At 58.1% G+C, this 16,031-nt stretch overlaps 1 protein-coding gene across 6 annotated transcripts in view; it reads right to left on the reverse strand.

Moving 5' to 3' along the window:
- Positions 1-7,377, reverse strand: part of ZIC3 (Zic family member 3) — a 64,930-nt gene extending 57,553 nt beyond the window's left edge. For 3 of the 6 annotated variants that reach the window (XM_039382402.1, XM_039382405.1, XM_039382404.1), the window contains exons 1-3: positions 6,299-7,377; positions 5,470-5,633; positions 2,546-4,932 (exon numbers count right to left, since the gene is read on the reverse strand). In XM_039382402.1, coding sequence (XP_039238336.1) covers positions 4,750-4,932; positions 5,470-5,633; positions 6,299-7,337 — 1,386 coding nt within the window. In that variant the 5' untranslated portion in view covers positions 7,338-7,377 and the 3' untranslated portion in view covers positions 2,546-4,749. The other 3 variants (XM_027714623.2, XM_039382403.1, XM_039382406.1) reach the window with 3 other exon arrangements.
- Positions 7,378-16,031: the final 8,654 nt, after the last annotated feature.

Raw genomic sequence — 16,031 nt, forward strand, 5'->3', positions numbered from 1 at the left:
GTCTGCAGCTTCCCCAGCCTCCTCCCAGCCAGCAGGACCACCGGTGACTTTTCCCCTCTCCAAGTTTCCCCAATGTCCCAGGTCAGGCTACCTCGCTCAGCATGCACAGGAAAAAATCCCCAGCGTGCAGGCTGGGTCTCCCTCAACAGAAACTTCACGTATCAGCCATTCAACCATTTCAAAGTCGAGCTTTGGCGATTTCAAAGCTGCCACTATTGAACAAGTTGCCAAAACAAAATCATTCAGCTAAACTCTTTTTTTTTTTTTCCCCAGCCCTTTTTAATAAAGTTTCTTTTCACACGAACATTTGAAATGGAGAAACACTACTGAAGTGTCGGCTAAAAGAAAACCTAAGCAGCACACAACCTTCTTTACTGAGAATAAAATTAGCATCTTAATATTAAAATATACCTGTGCCTCCTTAGTCAAGTGCCTCCCCCGGATCCTGCAGAGGGTTTTTTCACGACTACTGCAGAACAGATGTCTGCAAAGCCATCCTAAACAGCCTCCACTCAAGTCTGCAGGGCAGGTCCTTGCTTTGCCATTCTCACCACTGTAAGCTCTTACAAAAGTATTTTTACTGCTTGCAGTTACGTTCAGGTGAGCAGGCACTTGCAAGACATAAATTATGTTTTTATCCCATACAAATGGCATAGAAAGGTTAACCAAACATTTTAGTTCAGGGGATGTACAGAGTAGTCAGTACGTTACGAACTGTTTCCTTCTGGACACTCTATAATAAAACTAGATTTCTCAAAGAATATTAGTTTTCTCTGGAGTTTTACTTTTACAAACCAAGAGTGCACCTCCGCAGAAATATTTTCCTTACAGCTGATCATACTAACAGCATAAATAACAGGGATGGTTTATGAAACAGTCGTGAAAGTTAGGCTCAGCTAAAAGAGGAGAAGGGTTAGTGTGTGGTGTTTTTAATCTGGGAACATTATATTAAAAAAATAAAACGCAAACACAGAATACTACACCCTATCCACTGCTTTGGAGCTTTACAGCCAACAGAGTTACTATAGGAACTTAATTCCTGGTGTCAAAACGCTGAGATACTCGAACACAACCTGATCAAAATGCCTTCAGGACTCTGCCTTCACAGTGTGTGCAACCACTAGCTGCTAATGGCACGCACAAAGCTTGAAAAAAAAAATATTCTTTTCAGAGAATTACACCAGACACAGAGACAGATATGCAAAAACAATGACACCAAAGGAATCAAAATATTCATGGCTCATAAAGCGTGGTAGAGAAGGAATGGCTCCAGCTCATCGCCTGCCTCTGCTTAGATTCGTTATAGCACAATGAATCAACATTACCCCTTTTAGGAAACCATCCTGAGTTCTGTTTATGTGGGGACAAATCCACCTAATCCTGCTCATACAAGCAAGCACAGCAACTTCAAGGGAACTGCCAGTCTGGAAGAGGACAGCAGAATACGTCCCCTTTTTGTGACCAGTCCTGGGATTTTTCTGGGGTGTGACACAAGTCCCATTATTATGACACACTAAAAGCTGCGCTAACATGGCACCTGCCCTGCCAGCGTTGTTCTGCCCTGCTGGCTCAGTAACGCTTTTGTCCAAGCTGTGAGCACAGGGAATGCCCACAGGTCCCCATTGCCAGGCCCTGGCTTTGAAAATCACGAGCCGTCTCTCCCCAGCTCACAAAACCAGCCTAACAAATCTGGGAAAAAGGACCTTTCCCACTCCGGGACTCTCTGTATCTCCCTGCAATTAGCACGGGTGAGGAACAGAGACTTTTTGCTTCTTTTTACAGAAAAGCCCTTTTTATTTGACCATGAGAGCTGAGGACTCAGGTGCAGGGTGAGACAGCTCTTCCCTGGCCTTCATCCCCAAAGTCTCAGGGCCAGCAGCACCCACCAGCACAGTGTACCATGCTTGAGGGACATGGCCTTCTTGCCCCACCTCACGGTGCTGGTGCTGAACTCTGTGCTTTGCAAGCATTTCAGAGCCAAAGAGGCCCTCAGCCCTTTTTGCATCCATCCCAAATCCACTCCTTCATCCCATACCACACACACACCCACCCCAGCTGCACCTGCCCATCCACGCCCCATTTTGGGGGGGGCTGCAGAGTGGGATGGGGGGACCCTGGACCTCAGTGGGGTACAATCAACAGTTTGCTCCACTCTTCCTCATACTGGTAGCGAGCCCTGCCTGGATGGGGAGGTCCCAGGGTGGGGGACTGACTGGGGACGCAGGGGAAGCCAAATGAGCCAGGATGCTGGTTTTAATTCCTGGCAATAGAAATGGCAGGGGCAGTGCTGCCAGTCAAAGGAAGGAAGCAACTGCGGGGGCAGGCAGGAGGGCAAGTACGCCAGCACGGCCCGAGGGCCCCGGGAACCAGCCAGAGCCACTGCGGAGCCAGAAAGGACAACCCCGGCCACAGCAGAGCCCCCCACTCTGGGACGGCGTTTCGGGGACCGACAGCAGCAGCCGTCGCCAGCCCTGCGCCCCCGCGGAGCCCTGCGCGCCCCGCGCCTCCCCGGGTCCGAGCAAAGCAGTAACGAAACCGAGCCTACCGGCACGTTTCCAAGCCTGGCGCGGTCCGGAGCGACGCAGACGCAACCCAGGTGGGTGTCCGAGGAAAACCCGACGGCGCCCGGCGGCTCCGCTGCTCCTCGCCCGCCGCGGGGCGGGGTGGCCCCGCTCGCCCCCCGGGAAGGGCCCGGGCCGGCAGCGCTCCGCGTCCAGCCCCGGGCTCGGCTCTGCGCACAGCGAGAGAAAGACTTCACAGCAAAAAAGAAGCAGAGATCCATGTCCAGCTGGGACACCTCGAAGGGAACTATTTTAAGTTGCCAGTGAGGAGCTGGAGGGATTTTATTTTTTATTTTTTTTTTTAGATGTGCAGCTGCAGAGGCTGCGATTCACCTTTCTCCTGTGCGAGAAACCTTTTTTTCCCCCCCTTTTTTTTTTCCTTGGGAAAAAGGAGAGGGTAGATTTGTTCAAACGTGAATTTTAAAGCATGCAAGGCTCCGCGGGTTACTCGCCCGAGCGGCCCCTGCGGCAGGCAGGAGGGGATGGGCCACCCCGGCCTTCCCCTGTGCCCCCAGTCAAGTTCAGGAGGGGGCCTGTCTGGGGTCTCCCCCGGTCAGGGGAGGTGCGGATCGGAGGGAGGATGCAGCTGCGGAGCCGCACGCCCGGGCTGGCCGCGCTGGAGGGGAGCACCGGTCGCGCTCCGCCGGGGCGGGAGGACCTGAGTATCCCTGCGGCACCTCCGTCCGGCCCGCCGGGGCCACCGGGACACAGAGGTTTGCCGGGGAGGGATGGTTTCCACCGTCTCTCTGGTTGCTTGGAGCTCCTGTGTGGCGCCAGAGAAGTTTCTCGGATGAGATGTCTCCGCTCGACCCCTTTTCCTCCTGAGGACGGGGAGGTTTTTCCACATCCTAGTCAGAAATAAAGGAAAACAAAACAAACCAGACGATAACGGAGAAAGTCCTGCCCACCGCGAGGTCGCCCCGGTCCCCCCTCGGCATGCAGCCCGGTGCCGGTCCCGCAAGGTTGGCCGGCCCCCACATCCCAGCGCTACATCCAAGCGGCGCCGGGCACTGCGCCGCCCCGGTACTCACCGTCGGGACCTCCCCGTCGAGGCGGCCCCGCTGCCCCCGGCGCTCCTCTCCCTCGGCGGCGCCGCGCCCCGAGATCGGTCCGCTCGGGAAGGTGGCGGGGGAGCGAAACTGCCGGGCGGCGGAGGGCGGGGACAAAGGGACACGAGAAAAGAGCGGCGGCGAGGAGGCGGCTTCACCCGGCATCGCCAGCTCGAAAACAACGGCCCGGCCCGGGCGGCAGCGCCAACCGGGCCCGCGACGGCACCCGCGGCTGCCCCGTCCCCCGGAGGAGGTCAAAAACGGCTCTTTCCAAAACAATAAACTTTTAATGCTAAAGCAGTTATAACCAAAAGCTGTACAGAGTTGGAATTTTTTTTGTTTGTATTTTTTTTGTTAGAAAACAATTTTTTCTCCCCCATAAATATTGTTCAGTTCCCGGCACTTTGTATCAATAATTAAATTACGAACGATAAATATGGCATCATGGGTATGTATTTACAAAAAAAGTTATTACAAAAAGGCAACTGTTATACTAAACGTCACAATCTGGGCAGAATAAACACCACATCCTCATCCTGAAAAATACTGACCGACCCCATCAGACGAGAATACATTCACAAGTGTAATGCTTGGAGAGAGAGAAGGAGAAAGAGGAGATCAGAGAAAGAAGCAGCAGGAGAGCTAGAAAGGAAAGTTCAAGACATAACAGGACTTTGGCACGGTTTAAGACTGTAAGTTTAAACAATCACCACTAAGGCGAAGGAGAATTTTCATCCTCATGTCAACATCCCACCGAAAGAAGGAAAAACAAAACAAATTAGGAATAAAAAAATAGTGGGGAATTGGCAGAAGGAGGACTCAGGCAAGGAGGGGGGAAAAAAAAATCAAAGAAACGATTGCGACTGAAAAAAATGACAACAAAAAAAAGAAATCTAATCCTGAGAAAAGGACATGGCTAGTCCAGCGTCTGGGCTTGCAAAAAAATAGTAATAATTATAATATAATAATAAAAGACCCCCCCTCTGGATCCTGGCAGTTAACTAGGTGTAGCCCTATGCGGTCGTCGGTGTGGAAACTCCATTTCCATGGGAGCGAGCTGCAGTTGGCTTGGTTTGTCCTTTTTTTTTTCCTCGTTCCCAATGCATTTGGTCCAGTCTGTGGCCGGGCAGCAGCTGCCTTCACACATACCACTCATTAAAATTGGGGGGCAGTCCAGGGTTGTGGCTGGGGTTACTCTGCAGGGCGGCCGGCGGCGTTTTAGTGGAGTCCTTACTGCCGGCGGAGCCCACCGCAGGGGGGGTGGAGGACTCGTACCCCGAACTGGCTGCAGGGGAAGAGTCCGACCCCTGGGATTCGTGCACCTAAAACCAAGAGGCAGAGATGGGAGCGAGCTCAGGGTCCCCACCACCTTGCTCAGCCAGGTTGGGGTGTTCCTCCATGCAAGAGGGACAATGTGGTCCAGCAGCTCGGCCGTGCCCGGCAATCAGGCGGTTCATGCCTGGCTGGCCACTGAGCACCAGCAGCAAATGCCTGCCTCGGCTCCTGGGCATTTGGCTGCAGCATCCTGGCATGGGGGGCTGCAGCATCCCAGCACAGGGGCTGCCGTGTCCCAGCATGGGGGCCTGCAGCCACAGGCCAGGTTGCACTTGCACGGCCTTCCAGCACCAAGCCACACTCTGCAAACCAGGCAGCACTTGCACCAGTGGGAGCACAAAAAGAAACTACGCCATTTCCCCGGGCTGTGCTCCAGCCACGGCCCAGACACTGGGGACTGCCTGGGCCATGCCAGGAGCACGGAGCTCAGCTCTGCCCTGCTCCAGGGAAATGAGCCCTGAGCACAGCAGCGGCTCAGCATCCCTGCTCAGGGAGGAAAGGACTGGAGCACTGGGGTGATTTACCTTCATGTGTTTCCTAAGTGAGCTGGGGTGGGTGTAGGATTTGTCGCACACCTTGCAGATGTAGGGCTTGTCCGAGGTGTGGACGTGCATGTGTTTCTTCCTGTCACTGCTGTTGGCGAAGCGCCTGTCGCAGCCCTCAAACTCGCACTTGAAAGGCTTCTCACCTGTGAAATTTAGAGAGGGTGAAGGCGGGCCGTTCCCCGCTCCATCCCCACCTGCCTCCTCCCAGGACAACATCTGCCCCGCTCACCCCGCCTTAGGGATGCACAAGCACCACAACAAATGAAGAAGGGGAAGATGGACAGAAAGGTTCGTTACGTGTTGGGTAAATTTGGATCAGCCTTCGTTACTTTTAACTCACCTCCCGCCAGGCCCACGCTGGGCTCCGGCAGGGAAGGCGGCTGGGCGAGCTCGGAGAGGGAGAAGACCCGAGATAAATTCAGCGGCTCGGACAGCTTTACAAGACGTACTCCAGGATACAAGCCAAAATACGTTTGCTTCCAGCCTTCCCCCTCTCTTCCCCTCCACCCGTGCGGGAGGGCTGAAGGAAACTCAGGGCTGCAAATAAAAATACTTTGACAAAAGTATCGCTGATTTAATTAGGATAGATGCCAATCAGGCCTAAAAATAAAATAAAAAAAGGAGCGGAAGTCACCGAAAATGAGATTTCATTAGCATTTCTATGGTTCCCTCTGCAGAGGCGCGCAGAAGGCCGAGAGCGGCGGCAGCGCCGCGCACCCCGCGCTCGGCCGGCCCGTCCCCGCAGCCCCGCGGAGCCCCACAAAGCCCCGCGTCCCGGGTGGGAAAGACACATGGACACGGGCCTTACCTGTGTGCGTCCGCTTGTGAATCTTGAGATTCTCGGAGCGGGCAAAGATCTTGCCGCAGCCCGGGAAGGGGCAGGGGAAGGGCTTCTCGCCCGTGTGCACCCGAATGTGGTTCACCAGTTTGTATTTCGCCTTGAAGGACTTGCCTTCCCGCGGACACTCGTCCCAGTAGCAGATGTGGTTGTTCTGCTCCGGCCCTCCGACATGCTCCATGGTGACATGGGTCACCAGCTCGTGCATGGTGCTGAAAGTCCTGTCGCAGCTCTTCTTGGGCCGGCTGAGCTGGCTCTCGTCGAGCCACTTGCAGGACAATTCTTGCTTGATGGGCTGGCGCATGTACCGAAAGAAAGCCCCGGGGCCGTGGTGGTGATGGTGGTGGTGGTGGGCCGCCACGTTCATGCCCATATTCATGTTCATGTGGTTGTAGTTGTGGAACTGGGCGCCGGCGTAAGGGTCCGTGCGGGGGCTGGAGACGGCCCGGTAGGGATCCGGCCGCCCGAAGAGGTCCCCGCGCAGCCCCAGGTGCATCTGCCCGTTGTCCACATGCCCGTTGGGGGACGTGTGGCTCGGGCTCTGCTCGTGGAGCCCCGGGAAGAGCAGGTATCCCGGGGTGTCCGGGATGCCGCCGGGGCCGTGCAAGCCGCCGGGGGAGCCGCCGAAGAGCCCGTGCTGCGCCGTGCCGGAGGCGGCGTCCGCGATGCCGGAGCCGCGGTTGCGGAACAGAAAGTCGCGTGTGGAGTTGAAAGCGGCGGCCCCGCCGTACGAGGGCACCTGGCCGGCGTGGTGGTGGTGGTGGTGGTGGCCCAGGGCGCTGGCGTAGCCCGGCGCCTGCGGCGTGAACGCCGAGCTCTGCCCGGCGGCGAGGTCGTGCGGGGCCGCGTTCAGCTTGAAGGCGGCGGCGTGCGAGGAGTCCCCGAAGGGGCCCAGCCCCATACCGGCAGCGGCGGCGTCGCGACCCGGCATCTCGTGGTGCCGGGGCGCCGCGAAGCCGCCCACCCCCAGCGCCGGGAACTGCGGCCCTCCGTCCAGCAGCATCGTCATGGGCGCGGGGCCGTCGGCGCGGCGGCAGCCTGCCCGCCCCCCCTCCTCCTCCTCCCGCCCGCCCCCAAAAAAGTACAAAACCACCCCAAAACGTACCCCCCCACCCCCCCGCTGCGGGCAAGCGCGGCCGCGGGCGGGCAGCGAGGCAAGCACCCCCCGGCCGAAACCAAAACAACAACAACAAAAAAACCCAACAACCAGCGCCAAAACAGCCACCCGCCCCCAGAGGCGCCCGCCCCCCGCGCCGGGCCGGACTGGGCCGGGCCGGGCCGGGCAGGGCGGCGCAGCAGGGCGAGGAGGCGCAGCGCGGCCGCACTCCGGCTCGGCGCCGTCGGGGCACTGACGGGGCGCCCGCCCGCGCCTCGCACATAAAACCAACTCCGGGGCCAGGCCGCGCCGCGCCAATGGGGAGCCGCGCGCCGCCGGTCACCTGACCCGCCGCCCGCCGCGCCATTGGCCGCGCCGCGCTTGATTGGCACGCGCCCCGCGCCGCCGCCGCCGCTGATTGGGCTTGGGCGCCCCGCAGGTAGAGCGGGGGCGGTGAGGGGGGGCCGCGGGACGGGCCCGGGGGGCGGCGGGAGCCCCGCGGTGCCCCCGCTCCCTACGTGTCCCCCCGTCCCGGCCCCGCCGCCCCCTCCTCGCGTGTCCCGCCGCCGTGCCCTCCCAGCGCCGCCCCGCGCCGTGCGGGACGCTTGCCCCGGGCTGCGCGGCGGGGAAGCGTAAAAGCCCCTCTGAAAAGCCGCCGCGTTGATTCAAAAACGAAATAATAATAGTAATAATAAAATAAAAAAAAAACCCACGAGATAAAGCCGGAGCTGTTTCCACTTTAATTTCTGTTTTAATTATTATTTTTTTAATTTTATTTTTCTATTTGCTTTTATGTTTACCGGCTGAGCGTGGGGAGAGCCCGCTCCTGCCCCCCAGCCCCGGGGGCGCGGCGTGACCGGGCCGGGGTCCCCCCGCCGGCCGAGCCCAGCCCCCTCTGTCCCCCCTCGCTCCCGTCGGGGGACCGGGAGGGGGGTCACACCCCGCTCCGCGGACAGCGGGGCTCCGTCCCCCGCTCCCCGCCGACCCGCCGAGCCGTGCCCAGAACGGCGGCTCCTGAGCCGGTTTTTTTTCTACACTCATTTATCTTTTCGGTTTTCTCCGCTCTCTCTTTATTTCTTTCCTTTTTTCCTCTGCTTTTTTTTTCCCTTTCCTTTTTTTCCTCCTTTCCTTTTTTTCCTTTCCTTCCTTTTTTTCTTTTTCTTTTCTTTTTAATTTTATTTTGCAAAGGCAACGTTCTGCCTTGGAATAATTATCAGTTGCAGACAGCGCTATAAATCCACTCATTTTCTGTTCTGGAAAGCACTTGCAAAGAACTATGGGGAGCAAGAGTGGAAATAAAAGGCAGAAAGAAAGATGGCTGTAATTGTAATATCCTGAGGTTTGCTGAGCCCCCAAGTCTGGCTATTGGGCAGGTCTCAGGCTCGCCGCCGGCTCTCTGCAGGAAACGTAAAATCTGATCAAGTTCAGAGACGCATTGAGAGCCCGCTTCAAGCAGCGCTTTATAACCGCGGCCCTTTCACATCCTTACCCCCAATCAGCCCCGGGAAAGGCTTCGCCTTCTTTATTTTAGGGTTTGCAGGGAGCGGAAAAAAAAAAAAAAAAAAAAAAAAAAAAAAAAAAAAAAAAAAAAAAAAAAAAAAAAAAAAAAAAAAAAAAGGAAAGAAAGGGGGGAAAAAAGCCACCGATATAAAATCTCCCCGAGAGGTAACACCAGTGCCCGTCAAACACTCAAATTTCCCAGGCCACAGCCGCCAAGAACAGTCCCAAAGTTGGAAGGTGAGTCCCTCGCTGCCGTTAGTGCACGATCGCAGCACAACAGGAGGCGGGAGCGCGGGGACCCGCCCGGGGGGGACCCGCCGGGGGGGCCGGGGCCGCCTTCGCGGCTCCCCCCGCTACACCCCGCGGCTGTTAGGCGGGAGTGGGGGGCCCTGCAGGATCGTAGCCGTTTCCGCGGCTCGTCCAGGAATTCGGGCGCGGGGAAGCCGGGACATGGCCGGGGATACCAGGGCACCGACCTACAGACCCCGGGGACGGCGGGGTGAGGCCACGCACCCCCCTCGCTGCTCCGCTGAGGCTCTACCTGCCTATCTCCGGAGGGCTCCGGCGCGGTCATTAATTACCTTCCGCACGTGTTGGGTTTTCTCGACAACAACAAACCCCTCAATTAAAAAAAAAAAAAAAAAAAAAAGGAGGGGGGAAAGAAATAGAAATAAAGGAGGGAAAAAAAGGGGGGGGGGGGGACATAATTCAATTATCCCGTCAGCTGAGCACGGGGGAGGGCAGCGCTTCTGAAGTCGCCGACCTGGGGCGACCGAGGGCGACTGACCCCTGCTTGTGCAGAGGCCTCACGTGTGGCATTGTGTGTTGTCTGTCCCTAATGGGACGCGCCGGGCCCGGGCCGGGCCGAGGGCGGCGGCGCCGGGGCCGCGGTGCCCGCCCAGGTGCCCACACCAAGCGGGACTGCGGCTGCCCCGGCCGGCTTGGGGGGTGTGCTGGGGAAGGAAACACTCCAGCTCGGAGAGAAGGAGTGAGCGTGGCTCCACGGCGGGAGAACATTTAAAAAAAAAAAAAAAAAAAAAAATTAAAATTGAGTTGGTTTTTTCGCCTGGAAAAATCCCCGCGCGCCGGCAACGGCGGGACCGCGGGGCTTCGGGAAAAACATCCCGGGGGCTTGGGGCTGGGGGGATAAAAAGAAGTGGTCGTAGCTTTGGACGAGGACTCGCCGTATCGGGAGGGTTTGGTGGTTACAGCCCTGCCTTGCCTGCTGTGTACTGTGCGGATCGGGCTACATCAGTTAACCTATAAATCTTTTTTTATACGTTTCCCGTTTCTTCTCTGCCAACTTTGCCTGAGCGTGTGCACCCGGTAGCATCCGCACCAGCGTACAGGCACTACTTACATCCCATCGCTTCCTGACTGGAATTTGCCAGCTCGGGGACCAAAAATTCCATAAAATGTGTTTATTTTTTTTTTAAGGGACTGTCGGTATAGCCTATGATTTCCACTCCCCTCCCCCCGTGCGTTCGGAATTTATATATATACATATATATATATAAAATATATTTTGTATTTACTTTACCACTTCAGTACATTCCATTTTTATTCAGCGTATTTCTGGCCGAACTCAATTTATTTTCCAGAACATGGAGAACATCGCATCTTCCCCCTTTTTAAATCTATCTCAATTGCAAACGTGCAAACAACAACAACCGAAAAAGTAGTCTCGCAGGCTCCTTTCTCCCGCCGTGCTCCCAACGCGAGGGAAAGGCGGAGAAAGACCCCCCTGCTTTACGTCAAGAACAGATATCGTGTAATTCTCCTCCACCGCCTATTTTTTCCTTTTTTTTTTTTTTTTTTTTTTTTTTTTTCCTTTGGTTGATTTCGGAATGTATCAGCTACAAAAACGTAAAACCCCTGGAAAGCTGTGCGGGTCCCTCCGCGCCCAGAGCCCCGCCGGTGCTCGGCTCCCGTCCGTGTCCCGCAAGGCGGTGGACCCGGACCTCCCTGGACCAGGGTCCCCCCGGTGCTGTCCTGGCCCAGGGACTCCTGGACTTAACACTGCCCCGTCCGAGCACCTCGCCACGGTGCGGGGAGCCTCGCCACGGAGAAGACCGCAGGGTCTGGGCCCTGCAGCGCAGGAGGAAAACACGGTCCCCAATGGGTGCCCACTCGTTACAGCGGAATTCTCAGCGGGGCAGGGACAGGTGAAGTTTCGGCAACGGCCCTAGGAGTGGGAGGTCGGTTGCTCCATGGATTTCCCTCGTCCCTTTCACCGAGGGCGCGAGGAAAAGGCAAAACAAACCCGGGATAACAGCAACAGAAATCCCCCGCGCCGAGCTGCGAGCCGGCGGCGGCGAGAGGAATATTCCATCCGCCCTAAAGAGCTTTTAAAGCGCACTATATCGCGGTTAAATGAATATCCCTAACAAGCGTAAAGACAAGTAGTTTTTCTCCTGCCATAAACATATTGCATCTCCGGTGTAATTATATGCAAACCAGGAGCGAACGAGACATTTCCATTGTAGCTGTCACTCAGCGGAGGGGGAAGCACATGTACATTTGAACTTCAGAGATACGGGCTGGAGTAAACAGGTCTGAACTTCGGCAAGGGGAGGGGACGAGGAATATCAAAGGCCAGACGGAGGCAGGCAGAAAGACCTAAGTGGTGAGGAAATGTAGGTGTCAGCAGGCTCCATCCTGCAGCTCGGGGAGCCGGGCCGGCACTGGCACCCTCGCCCACGGACCAGAGTTTGTCACATGTTTGGTGGTGATGGGGAGAAGTTCCCCCCCAAAAAATAAAGATCACCGTTCAGCGGCGTGGGAAGTACGCGTCGGGCTCGGAAGCGAGTGAAAAAAACACTCCGAGGACCAGTTCGAAGCGCTGCAGAATAAATTAGCTCCTGTCGCTCCTATGGGGCCGAGGCAAACCCAGGGGCAGGAGACAGCGGAGGTCGCAGCCCTGAGGGGAACCGGGGCCGCTCCGTGCACCTTGGGGTGGCCACGCACCGGAGTGATCCCGGGAAGGCCACCCTCTGGAAGGAGGAAACGCCCACCCCTGACCCCCTCCCCCCAAAGCCATTAGTAGGAGACACGGTGCAGACCCGGGAGCGGACAGAGGGGGAAGCCGGGGTCTCGGCACCCCGGCCCGGCCGAGAGCATCCTCACCCACCGGCCGCCCCCTTGATATCCCCCCGCGCCTCCGAGGAGCAGAGGGAGTGGGGGGGAAGTGGCGAATATCTCAATCAGCGAGGAGGTGACCTGTGACCCGGAGGGTGGCTCTATTGTCCCACTCTTGCGGGGGACACAGACTTTAGTCAGCCTTTCTGCGTGACTGAGCCCTGAGGGGCAACCGCAAGCCCCGGGCTCCGGGTAGGCATCCCGGCCTCGGGAGCCGCCAGCCCAGCATCGGCTGCCGGGGCAGAGCCGCCCCTTCCCCAGCGTGCCGAGGCCGCTGCCCCCGCGCCCCGGCTGTTTCCGAGCCCGCACCCGGAGTACGCGCCCCCCTCCTGCCCCGGGCCTTTCCCCGGCGGCCGGGAGGGGCTGAGCAGACCCTCCCCACCCGAGGGCGAGCACCAGTGGGACGGAGATGCCCCGCCGTGCTGAGTTGGGATTTGACTTGCAGGAGGAGCCGATCGGGATAACGGGAGGGGAAGGGCAGGAGGGGTTGTCCCCGGAGCCCCGGAGGAGCCCCTGCCCCAGTTCGTCCGCCCCCCCCAGGCAGTCCGCCGACCCCGGGAGCGGGGCTGCGGGAGCCGCCTCCGCCCCTGCCCGTCCGGGGGCGGCTCCGGCGGGGCCCGTTGCGGGGCCGGGCACGAGGCGGCGCTGCGGAGCGGCCGGGACCGGCCCCGACGGCCGCCGAGACCCCCCGGAGCTGCCCCGCGCCCCTGTCCGGACGTGGACGGGTCCTCCGGATCCTGCCCCTTAGGCGGAGGATGGGGCAGCCGGCGGACGTGGGGCTCTGTCCCTGTCATCAACGCGGCCCCAGCCCGTCCCCGGGCCCGCCCTTCTCTCCCCGGGACCTCACAGCAGGTGTAAACTCCCGTAACAAACGCGCTCCCCGGGGGCAAATCGCCTCGCTTGAACCGGCACCCCCACGGGCCCTAAACACCGGTCTCTAGCTGCCGAGGGTCATCTTCGGGGAGCTGCCGAGCTCCAGGGGAGCCCGTCCTGGGGACACCCTCCAGCCTGCAGCAGGTCATTGGGGCGACTGCGGGGACACTCTGAGTTGTGTCGGGGCTCTTTCCATTGCCAGGAGCCCCAGGGGAGAACGTGGGATTTACTCTCGCTTCCAGTTCTTCTCCCCCAGCACTGGGCATAGCCCGGAGCTGGAGGGTCGGCAGCGGGAGCCACCGCTCCCCGCGGCCCCGGGCTGAGAGCTGCGACCGGCCGGGACACCCCGGCACAGAGCCGCTCAGTGCCGCCCCGACGGCGGCCTGCGGGGTGGACCGGTGGGGCAGGGGCCCGAGAGGGGAGCCGCAGGTGGGCTCCGGCCCAGGGGGCGTCACGCACCCAATGTCGGCTCCGGCACACCGGTAGCGGGCACCGAGAGCGTCCACCGCAGCCAGCATCCCATAAAGACGGGAACACGATTTCGCCGGCCCCGAGGATATGTTGGAACAACGTGTTGAACGATTTAACGTTTTTAAAACAATTAAAACGACGATTTTCCACTGCTCGCCTTTTGCCACCCTCTCTCCGGCCACATCGCCCAGCGACTCTCCCCTCAACCTCCAGGGATTTTCCCCAAGGTATCGGGGAGAGAACCAAGCTCCCCTTCGCCCTCCGAACCGGGACACGTCGCCCCCCCCCCCCGGTCCCCTTGGGGTGATAGGCCCGTTCCTTTTTCCTTTATCTTATTTTCTCCCCGGGAGAAGCGATGCCGCCGCAGAGCTGCGGGGTTTGACCCGCTCCCGCTCCTTTCGCCCCTGCCCCATTCCCTTCGTGAACGACGGCAATGCAGCGCTCCGACGGCGCCTCCAGCCCGCAGCCCGGACGGGCTCGGGCCGTTCCGGCGCAACGGGATATGGCAGGGGCTGGGCGGCCGCGGCTCCCGGGAGGAACCGGGCTCAGCCCTCGCACGCTTCCCCGGGTTAAACAGCCCCGCAATGGGAGTTGCTTTCACCAGTAAAACCCGCTCGAAGCTTTGGGGCCAAAGCGGGTGAATCACAGCTGCGGGGAGGGGGGGCGAAGGCTTCTGCCCAGATGTCCCCCATGCCCGTGTCCGGATTGGCACCAGGGTGCTTCACCCCCTGCCTGTGACTGCGGGGCTTCGGGGAGAGCCAGCTCCCCTCTTGCTGCCTAGATCCCCACATTTCGGGCCAATAGACGACCCCTGGCGGGTCTCACCCTCACTTCTATTTTTTGCTATCGAACATCCCCAGGCCCCGCGCTGCGGGACGCGGGCGCGCAGGGAGCGCACCCCGGGCGCGGGGAACAGCGGCGGTACGATTAACACGCCTGTAAACGATGTGCTTGCCACGGGGTGAAGGAGTCGATGCCTTTTAAAGGACCTTCATTCCTCTACCCGGAGGATCAGTTCCATAACGAGAACCTTGTCGGGCAAAGGCGGGGGAGACGGCGGTGGAAAAGCTACCTCAAGTGATCAACCCCGGAGCGGGCAGTGCCGGGGGGAGAGAGCTTGCGGCAAACTAGTTTTCGATGAGGACCACACCAAAATTAAAATTAAAAAAAAAATAAAAAGGAAAAATAAGAGAGAGAGCAAGAGAGAGAAACCAAAAGAAATCCAAAAGGCAACCAAGCAAACGGAAAGCCTCATCGCAGCCCTTCAGCTGCGGCTCCGAGATGAAGGTAGCTCTGTGCCTTCGTTGCGTTTCAATTCCCTCGGTGGGGTTGTGAGCCCGCAGGGCCGGCGGGTGAGCGCTGCGGGCAGGGCTGCGGGCAGGGTTGCCCGCGGGACTCCACATCCTCTCAACTTTCCAAAGCCAGGAAACAGCCATTTCCCGCTACCTTCGCCCGTTCCCCGATAGCTTTCAAGGCATCGACGTTTATTTTAAAAACTCTTCTGAAAGCCGTAGTAAATTGAGTTTGCTTGTAGCTACAAAGGAGAAAGTTAAGCATTTGTCTCTGCTGTTGTATAGGCAGCCAGTTGTTTTAATTAAAGGGTGGGGATCCGTGATATATACACCAGATAAAAGCAAATGCACAGAATAAACTAATTAAAACATTGTGTTTGGAACACATTTTATTTCTTTTTTTGATCTTAGTTGTGTTTTAAAGAAATGTCAGCGCACTATAAAGCAACCTTATTTCCCTTATAGTGTGCGGCGCTTTTCAAAGGCTAGTGTGATATATTTTAGAAAAGAAATCCCGCTGTGAAAGCTTGCGTGTCTTCTCTTTACCAAACTAAGCTCTTGTCAATCATGCCAAGGCATATCCAATCACCAGGTCCCTTTTTGGAAAGCAGCTCATCCCGCTGTGCTTTTATATATCACACCGCAGCATGTTTAGATGCATTTTTACTATCACTTCAGGAGCGGTGACTGATGAGAGCGCAGTTACAGTACCGGCTTCCCCAAACGCCGGAGTTGCTAACAATTTGCCTGGCTATTGTGTGCGTGTCTTTCTCTCCCTCCTCCCTCTTTCCTGTCTCATGTTGCCTCTATTTGTCATGGACACGAAGATGAGGGGAATATCGGGGCGCGGGCGGTGGTATTGGCTTCCAAGGTGCCCATCACCTGCCTGGGACAGGGTGACAGGATGTTCCGTGGCTGCCCACCCCGGAGAGGGAGAAGCCCCGGCGGTTTGGGGTTACCCCGCTAGCACTGGGGAAAAAAAAAATGAGGACACCCCACCTTGTAACGTGCCCACCTTCAGACGCCCGATTCAGGGGAGCCGCGCTGCAAAGCCCCCAGGCCCCCGGAGCCGGATCTCCCCGTCTCGCCGCTCCTGAGCCCCGCGGGGGTCCCGCGGCCCGTCGGGGGTCCGGCTCCAGGAGAAGCAGCAGAACACGGCGAGGTGTGTGCCGGGACACGAGCCACGCCGACCTGCATCGCGACAATACCGCCTGTATTTCTTCTCTCCCTTTCTACACGAAGCCCCGCAATCGTTGCAGGGGAGCCGCGTTTACCTCTTGATCCCGACGGCAAGTGATAAAAAAAAATAGGCATTTCTTATTTTTGTTACATT

This window comes from Pipra filicauda, unplaced genomic scaffold (genome assembly GCF_003945595.2).
Source record: "Pipra filicauda isolate LSUMZ 115617 unplaced genomic scaffold, ASM394559v2 scaffold268_size1050017_pilon, whole genome shotgun sequence".
NCBI lineage: Eukaryota > Metazoa > Chordata > Aves > Passeriformes > Pipridae > Pipra > Pipra filicauda.